At 41.7% G+C, this 8911-nt stretch overlaps 2 protein-coding genes across 2 annotated transcripts in view; both read left to right on the top strand.

Moving 5' to 3' along the window:
• The first annotated feature begins 485 nt into the window (after window positions 1–485).
• On the top strand, window positions 486–6104 carry CSUI_000233 (ef hand domain-containing protein). The gene is made up of 3 exons (XM_068060467.1): window positions 486–2820; window positions 3453–3690; window positions 4245–6104. The coding sequence occupies exons 1-3, from the start codon at window positions 2590–2592 to the stop codon at window positions 4655–4657; spliced, it is 882 nt and encodes a 293-aa protein (XP_067927557.1). The 5' UTR covers window positions 486–2589; the 3' UTR covers window positions 4658–6104.
• A 950-nt stretch (window positions 6105–7054) lies between these two features.
• The window catches only part of CSUI_000232 (50s ribosomal protein l16), a 4259-nt gene continuing 2402 nt past the window's right edge, over window positions 7055–8911 (top strand). Inside the window, exon 1 of the mRNA XM_068060466.1 lies at window positions 7055–8338. Within this exon, the coding sequence (XP_067927556.1) occupies window positions 8166–8338 (173 nt within the window). The 5' untranslated portion in view covers window positions 7055–8165. The remainder of the gene's footprint in view (window positions 8339–8911) is intronic.

The raw sequence follows: 8911 nt of genomic DNA, 5'->3' as shown, positions 1-8911 counted from the left end.
GTTTGCCTACTGGAGAGGCGAAGATCCTTTTTATCCCGCCGACATAAACAAGAGAATGGAAGAGATTCACATGCACATCCACAGCTACTAGGAGGAGCTAAAAGACTTCCTCTTCTTCTTCTCGCAGCTCCCTCCAATACCCTTCTTCTCTTCTCTTGCTTAGAATAGTACAAAGAATAAGAAGAAGAAGAAGAAGAAGAAGAAGAGGAAGAAGAAGAAGAAGAAGAGGAAGAAGAAGAAGAGGAAGAAGAAGAAAAAGAGGAGAAGCTCGGTGTTAGGGGTGCGCTTCTTCTTTGTTTGATAAGCGTCTCTCTTCTTGTGTGTCGATACAGTGCAAAAGAAGAAGAAGAAGAAAGAGAACAAGAACGAAGAAGAAGAGAAGGAAGAGAGAAGTGTTTCTTTTCTTCTTCTTCTCCTCCTCTTGCAGATCCCCGAGAGACAAGAGGTGACTTGAGATGCCTCATCTTAAACACATCCATTTCCCTGTCTTCTCTATCTCTCTTTCTTTCTTTCTTATCATTCTCCTCTCTTCTCTTCTTTTTCCCGTCCTTTCTCTTTCTACTTGGATGAGAAAGAATTAGAAAGAAAAGGAGAGGAAAAGAAAGAAGAGAAGAATCTTCTTCTTCTTCTCCTAGTTTAGTTATGACTAAATGAGAAGACAGGTATGACTGTGTAGAAATGATCGAAAGTCTACTCTCTCGAGAACGTCTTAGGCATCACTTGCACATCCTTACTTTCTCTTCTTTCTTCTTTTCTCTTCTTCTTCAGCCAACGTAGAAAGAAAGAAAGAAAGGGGAAAGAAAAGAAGAAGAGAAAGGAAGAGAAAGTCTTCCTTTCTTACTTTTCATCTTTCTCTCTCAGACGACAATTGACTTGCTGTCGCCCCTTGTCTCTCCCTCCCTCGGTGTATCGATCGATAATAGCCATCGATGTTTCTCTCTCGATCAATCGATCGAGACTCTCCGGGAGAAAGAGAAGAGAAACGATTGTCGAGATCTAGCGAGAGAAAAGAAAAAGTTCAGACAAAGACAAGTGCTTAAACAGAAGAAAGAAAGAGAAAGAAAGAAGAAGAGGGTCTTGAGAAGGGAAAAGAAGGGAGAGAGATCGCGTTGAATGATGGCATGCTACTATCTCTATCTATCTCTCTTTCTCTGTCTTTCTTTCATCCGTCTCTCTTTTCTTCTTTTCTTTCTCTTCTTCTTCTCCTTAGCTGTAAAGATAAAACGCGGGGAATGTGTTAATATAATGAGTAGACAACTCTAAGGCTTTTCTCTCAATAGAGATCAAAACATACGAAGGACTTCTTGTTCAATTAACCAATTTTTCTGATTTGGACTGCATGCGCATGCAATGAACTTCCCTCTACCCACAAGACACTCTTTTCATGTCTTCCTCTCATTCCTCTTCCTAACCTTTTCTTCTTTCTTTCCTTTTTAATTTCGAAGTAATTCTTCTCTTCTCTCTCTCTCTATCTTCCAGACAGCTTTTCTTTTCTGTAGAGACTAACGTTCTTCTCTTCTCTTGTTGATCCACGGCCCCTCCGGTGTGTGCTGTATTTCCTTTCACATCTCTCAAGTGAGAAGCGAAGAAGAGGAAGAAGACCATTCTTTTCTTTCTTGGCATATTTCTATCTTCTTCCTCTTGTAGAATTTCTCTGCCTTGCTCTTCTTTTCGTCAGAAGTAAAGAAGCTTGGAGAGGTGTCTTTCTTTCTTTCTTGTGTGGCCTGAAGGTAACTTTTCATAGAGAAGAAGGAAGAAAAAGTAGAAAGAAGAAGAGAGGAAGAATCTTGTAATATTTCATACTTGCTAAGAAAGAAAGAAAGAAAGTAAACACCTATTTGCCTTTCGAACAGTCTTCTTCTTCGTCTTCTTTCTTCTTCTTTCTGTCTTTCTACTCTTTCATTCATTCTTTCTCTCTCTCTTCTTTTCCTCTCCCTTCTTTCTTCCTTTCCCTTTTTCTCGTTTTCGGACCTTCTTCTCTTCTCTGGACTTGTGTGTATATGTCATGACTTCAAAAGCTTCTTCTTTTCCCCTACTTTCTTCAGACTCTTTCTTCATCCATCAAGAGGAGGAATTAACTTTTTCTCTCTCTTCTCTTCTTTAAAGAGCTTCACAAGAAAGAAAGAAAGATTGCCTTTTTCTTCTTCCTCTTTCTTTTACGTATGTTTCTCTTCTGGAGATCGATCGACGTTCTTCTTCTTCTTGTGAAAGCCCATGAGTATCGACGTGAGAATCGATGATCTCTCAGTCAACGGAATAGAAAGGAGACGGCCAGCCAGCCATCCGCGCCCGTGTCACTGGCGTGTCTCGTCTCCTATCCTCTCGCGTCTCTCTGTGTTAACGTAACATAAACAAAAGAGGAAGAAACTTTTTCTTTTCTCTTCTTTCTCTTTTTTGTATCTTCATTCAATTCAGTCTTGCCTCTTTTCTTCCTTCTTTCATTCTTTCTTCTCTTTCTTTCCTTCTTCTCTTTCTCCTGCAATAAAGAGCAAGAGAGGCCGATCTCGCAAGACACTCTCTTATCTACAGAGGCAAAGAAGAAAGAAAGAAAGAAAGAAGAAAAAGAGAGAAAGAAAGAAAGAAAGAAAGATGTCTGTAAGGAAGTCTACTCCTCCCGTTCTTTCTTCTTCATCTTCTTCTTTTCCACATAAAAAGAACAAGGAGAACGAAAAGAGCAATTCCTCTCCTCTTCTCAACCAAAGAAGCGAAGAAATCTTCAAGGCCTTTACTCTCTTTGATCGGGATGGCGACGGGAGAATCGACCTAAGAGAATTAAGATCGGCCTGCCTAGCTCTAGGCGTCCAATCCAACGACTATACGGTAAGTAAATTGATGTATAGAGATATAGCTATATACGTCTATCTCTCTCTTTGTCTTCGTCGCCTTTTCTTCTTTCTTTCTTCTCTTAGGATGACACTCTTCTCTCCTTCTTCGTTTCTGTCCTAGATACGTGAAGAGATGAAAGGATACGTTTCTTTCTCTCTTTCTCGTAGAAATTTCTTTCTTTCTCTTCTTCGTCTTCTCGCTTTTCCTCTTCTTCGGAGGTCGCCCGTGTCGCTCCCTCTCCTTCACGTACAGTCTCTCTATCGCTACGCCTCTCTATCTCTCCGTCTTTGTCGCGATAGGAAAGTTTCTTACGGTCTTTCTCTTCTTCTATCACGTTCCTGCTTCTAAAGTAACTCTGATAAGAAAGAGATGGATTAAGGATAGAGAGATAGATGGGAAGTGTGAGAGAGGAGAGAGATCGATCAGTCTTGATTAAGGTTGCGTCTTGTTGCTTGTGTTCTCCCGTTTTCTTTCCTTTCCCTTCCAAGACAGGCATTCTCTCCTTTCTTTCTTTCCTTGTCTCTTTATCTCTCTTCTTCCTTCTTTCTTTCCTTCCTTTCTCTTTTCTTGCTTTCTCTTTCTTCCACCACTTCTCTCTCTTTCTCTCTTTTTTCTTTTGCATATAGAATGATGTCTTACTGAGAAGGTTCGGCACTAAGAGAGAAGAAGAAGAAGGAGAAGGTCGAGGAGAGGATAAGAAGGGCGAGCTCTTCACTTCTTCTTCTTCTTTGTATTTCTTTACATTTGAGAGCTTTCAGAAGTTTCTTATCGACGAGTGGAGACACAAGCATGAAGGGCAGAAGACCCAAACTTCTCAGGAAGAGATCGAAGAAATCTTTCATCTCTTCGATACAAGTCATAAAGGTACACAAGCACACACATACCGACCTCCCTCTCTTTCTCTCTCTCTATCTACCTGGGGTGGCCTTGTCTTTTCTTCTTCTCTCTCTTTCTTCTATCTGTTTCGTATCCCTAGATTTACTTATGGAAATGTCTGGATCTTTCCGCACCTGTATGCATGTAGAGATCTCTCTTTTTGCTGTCTACCTACTTCATTTTAATTGGCTATCTTTCTAGACATGTGGGTCTACACGTGTAGCAATCTAGCTATCTATCTTCAATGTATTCATCTACATCTGCTTGTCTATCTCTCTCTGTCTCACTATTAGATAGGTAGATTAAAGATAGGAGAACTGTTGCTTGTATGTATATCTCCGTGTGTGAATGTCTCTCTTGCATAGCTTGGCCTAAGGGCTGCATGCCAACCTATCTCTCTTGCTCCTTGTCCCACCTTCTTTCTTCTTCTTCCCTCTCTTTCTTCTCTCTCTCTCTCTCCTCTCATTCTTTCTTTCTCTTCTCATTCTTTCTTTCTATCTTCTCTCTTCTTTCTTTCTGTCTGTCCTGTTGAATGGATCTAGGCTATATAACGGTAGAAGACGTGAAGAGAGCAGGAGCTTCAGTAGGGAGCGACTTGTCTGTGGAAGATATCGCACTCATGGTAAGAGAAGGAGATCTAGATCAAGACGGACGCCTCTCTCTCCAAGATTTCCAGAGAATCTTCAAGCGCGTCTTTCTCGATCGACAAAGGACGTTGCCGTCCACCTCGCTTCAAGAGGAACACGAAAGAAAGAAAGGACAAGGAAGAGGAAGAGGAGAAAAAGACAGTGAAGAGAAAGAGAGAACCCCGAGCTTCTTTCTCGCATCTTCTTCTTCTTCGCAAAGGTATTCTCAAGGAGGAGAGATAAGAAGAATGACACAAGCGGCAAACGACGCTCTACAGCTCTTCACAGAAGATGAAGAGGAAGAAGAAGATCTCTACACGCACGCATGAAAGAATAAAAGAATAGACGCAAAAAGACAAGACCTACCTATCTACCTATCTATCTATATACACATCTCTTTCTATGTGTATCTAGGTAGATAAATAGATAGATAGTGTGTAAGTCTGCTCTGTTTGCGTCTATTCGACTCTTCCGTCTCAGAGAGAGAGAGAGAAATCTTCTTCCTCTTCTTTCTTCTCTCATCTTGTCAAGGCTCTTAAAGGAGAGATAGAGAGAGAGATATGAGGAAGTGGAGACACTTGTAGATGCTCTTCAAGGAGTAGATGAAGAGAAGCCATCTTTCTTTTCTTAGCCTTCTCATTCCTCTTCTTCGTCTTCTCTTCGTCATTTTCTTTCTTTTCAAGCAAATACTTTTTCTTCTTCTCGTTCTTGTCAAGTACATATAGATGTACACATGTCTCTTCATATCGCTTCTCCGTCTCGGCTCTTCATGTCAACTCTTCAGCGAGAGAGACATTCCCTGGCTGGATGAAGTTGGCTCTTCTCCTTATATAAGCCGAACCCTACAGAGGCGTCTCCCTCTTTCATTCTCCTTCTTCTACAGAAGAAAACAAGAAAAGGAGAAGAGGCTTTCTCGGCTTGGGGTGTTTCATACTTACGATCTTTTCTTTCTTTCCTTCTATAGATTTCTGTCGAACTGTGACGTTTTCCGCGGTCTCTCTTTAGTAGAAGAATACAAGAGAAGGAGAAAGAAAAGATCCAAGAGCGGGGCTACATTTATCTTATCTATTAATCTAGCCAGGAAGAGAGAGAGAATGACAGAGAGAGATGTGTCTTGAAGAAGAAGAAGAAGAAACTTATGTCTATTCTCTCTCTCTCCCTGTGTATGCTTAAGGCGATCTTTAGACAGGCGAGAGGATGGAGAGGGGAGCAGTTCGTGAGAGAGGAAAGAAAGAGAAGAAAGTGAGGAAGGATTTTCTCCTCTTTCTTGGATGTGTCTCTTCTTTCTAGAAACCTTCTCCTCTTCTTTCTTTCGTTTCTCTCCTTCTTTCTCTTTTTTCCTTCCTCTATCAAAAGTCTTTTACATTTCCATCTCTCTCCTTTTTCTCTTGGAATGACTTGCTTCTTCTTCTTCTGGCATGTGACCGCGGGGGTGTCTCCTATCAACGACTGATATGATCTACGACCTCCTCTATCTCTCTATCTATCTAGCTACTGCCCAGATACATACACATAGAAAGATATGGAGAGATCTAACTACATCTTTGTAAACGTAGATAGATAGAAATATCTCTATGTTGATAGATGTCTGGAGGTCCAAGGCTTTCTGTAAAGAGCTTGAAAGGACACACACGTGGATAGAGCCTGTAAAGGACTAAACTGCTGTTGAAGACGTACTCAACCGAATCCCCCATCGACCTCGGCTCCTCTGTACATACACCGCACTCTTTTTCAGGAAAGGAAATGAAAGAAAACACACAGCAAAAGAAAGAAAGAGTGAGAAAGAAAGAAAGAAAGAGTGAGAAAGAAAGAAAGAAAGAGTGAGAAAGAAAGAGCTGCAGCATATTACCTCGGCATTGTTATGTGTTGACGAAGTCTTAGCAGAGGTGTGGGTCATCGATCTCTCCATACACATCTACTTTCCATAGGTCCCTCTTTTCTTTCATTCTTCAGAGAGATAGAGTCTCTAGAGCTATAGATAAAGCTATACTCTGCAGAATAAAAGAAAGACCGATCAAAAGAACTTCCGAAGTCCAAGCGGAGGAGAAGATACACAGTCGTAACTCTCCCAGTAGCAGTAGTGAAGGAGCTGTATGACGATAGGGGGAGTAGCGAGAAGAAGGAGAGAAGAAATGAGAAGAAGCCCCATGAAGTGTGAATGACTCTCCTTTTCAAGCGAGCTAGAGAAACCTCTTGGAGAGAGAGACAACATGCTTTCTATCTCTATCTAGACGTCTATCTATCTCTCTCTCTTTATCTACTTTTCTCCACATGTCTATCCTGGCCCGCGAGGATAGGGATATTGTCAGGAAGAACCCCCCAAGTTCAATAGAACTGACAGCGTGTAAGAAAGGATCTATCTTTGTCACACCTACTAAGTGGAGAGCAAGCATGCTAGAGAGAAGACCTTTTCTATGTACAAGAGCTCCCCGGTAAGGAAGAAAAAGAGGGACAGGAATAGACAGATAGACACGTGTGGAGGTATTACGTGATGGAGTTCGAAGAGGAGGAAAAGAAAGAAAAAGTTTCTATTTGTATGTGTATTGCCAGTGTACGGGGCGGGGTGTCTTCAATTGTGGAGATTCCTCTCTTCGGCCGGTAGGATGAAGGGGACAGCTAGCTCCTGTGTACCAAGAGAAGAGAGACAGAGAGAGAATGCATGCATTCGCTATCAGGAATCTATGTACATCCGTTTTTCTGTATATCTCTGCTGTACGTATGTGTAGCATAAATCTTTCGTTTCTTTTCTTCTTCTTGAGACGAAGGAGGAAGGGCTACAAGAAAAGGAAGGAGAGACTGGCGTCATATGAGATTTGGGTAGATAGAGACAGAGCCACTTTTGCAAAGGAGAAGAAGAATGACATGGAAGATGAGTTATGACAGAAGAAAGACGACTTTGAGAGTAAGAAGTTTGCATCTATATCTGGACTGCATGCACATGCTGCTTAGAGATAGGCTGGCGAGGAGGAGGAAACTGGAGAAAGAAAGCACGTAGACAATAATGAACTGAAAAGAGAAGTCTAGCAAGAAGAAGAAGAAGAAAAGAAGAAGAAGACTCCTTCTCCAAATTCTCTTCATTAAGTGTTCTCATTCCTTATTCATCGTCAATTCTTCTTCTTTTCTTTCCTTCTTTTTCCATTTTCTTCTTCCTCGAGATCAAGAGAGTGCGAGCCGTTGTTTGAGAGCTGGGTTGAATAAGTGTCTTTCTTCTTCTCTCTCTGTCGTCACTACTACAGGATCCTCTTTTCTTCTTCTTTCTCCATCTCTCTTTGTTCATCCTTCCGTTCTGCGGGAGAGAGACTTCCTTGGCATTTCTCTCTTCTTCTTTTCTATCCCATCACTTCTCCTTCTCCATCCTTCTCGAGTGTCTTTCTCTCTTCTCTCTTCAGTTGTCTGCCTAAATCTCTTTCTGCCATTCTCTGTATCTCTCTCCTTTCAACGTGTTCTTTTCTCTTCCTATATCTCTGTCTATCTCTTTCTCTCTCTGTCTCTCTAGTACCTGTCTATGTATCTTCGCTTCATGTATGTGTATCTCTCTCAAGAAAGCCTACACCTTCCCTTGTCTCACGCCACTCCATCTCTATCTCTCCCTCCTTCTGCGAGCTTTTCCTCTCTCTCTCTTTGTCTCTATATCTCGTTCTCTTCACTCTCTTCTCCACGGCTGAGGCATCTTCCTTCTTCATCTTGTACAATACCTTCACTCCTCTTTCTTCTTCTTCTTTATCATCGTCTTTCTGTCTCCTCTCCTGTTGCCATTCGTTCAAGAAAGAGAGCAAGAAAGAAAAAGGAAAGGGGGAAAAGCACAGGAGAAGGAAGCGAACGAGAGAGAGAGAGAAGATGGTAGGTCCTGTCCGTTTTAAGTTACCTCAAGAGGTTCGTTTAAAATGTCCCATAGGGCGTATACCCCCAGCTAGCGGTCCAGAGATTCGATTGGGAAAGTCGATTGTCGCAGCGGCGCCCCATCGAATCACAGCCGAACATCTCGAAGATGCGAGGAGAATTCTCAAAAGGTAAAGCCCCCATAATACAACTGACGAAACGAAGAAAAGAAAAAACAAGGAAAGAAAGAAAGAACTACTTCTTCAATACATAGGTCGAGAGACTGGTATGATGCGAGCAGCAGGAGGTGTACATACACCAGACTGCAGGAAATAGGATAGGGGGGAGCTCGGGGAAGAAAGAAAGAAAGAAAGGATTTAGACTGAAGAGGACGGATCGAGCTCGATGAGACTTTGTTTCGTTTTAGTGCACTAGCCTCTTCTTTCTCCTTCTTTCCGTCGTGGATTGCAGAGGGTGTATAGAAAGAGAAATGAAAGAAAGAATGAAGAATTGAGAGATCTATCAAACACCTATCTTTCTCTCTCCCTCTGCTTTCTTAGAGTTCGTAGAGAAGACTTAGATGGAAGCCGTTTTTCTTTCTTCGCTCGTCAGGAGCTTCAATTGTATATACAGCGTGTGGACTTCTCTTTTTCTTCTTTCTTTTCTTTTCTCTTGCTAGAATCTTACCAGGTCTTCTTTTCTTGTTTCTCTCTTTCTCCAGGACTTTCTCTTCAAGCGTAGATACCTATCTATCTATCTATTTA

This window comes from Cystoisospora suis, assembly GCF_002600585.1.
Source record: "Cystoisospora suis strain Wien I chromosome Unknown contig_108, whole genome shotgun sequence".
Taxonomy (NCBI): Eukaryota; Apicomplexa; class Conoidasida; order Eucoccidiorida; family Sarcocystidae; genus Cystoisospora; species Cystoisospora suis.
Note: the sequence above shows the minus strand (reverse complement) of the source record. Positions and strands in the feature narration are given on the sequence as shown.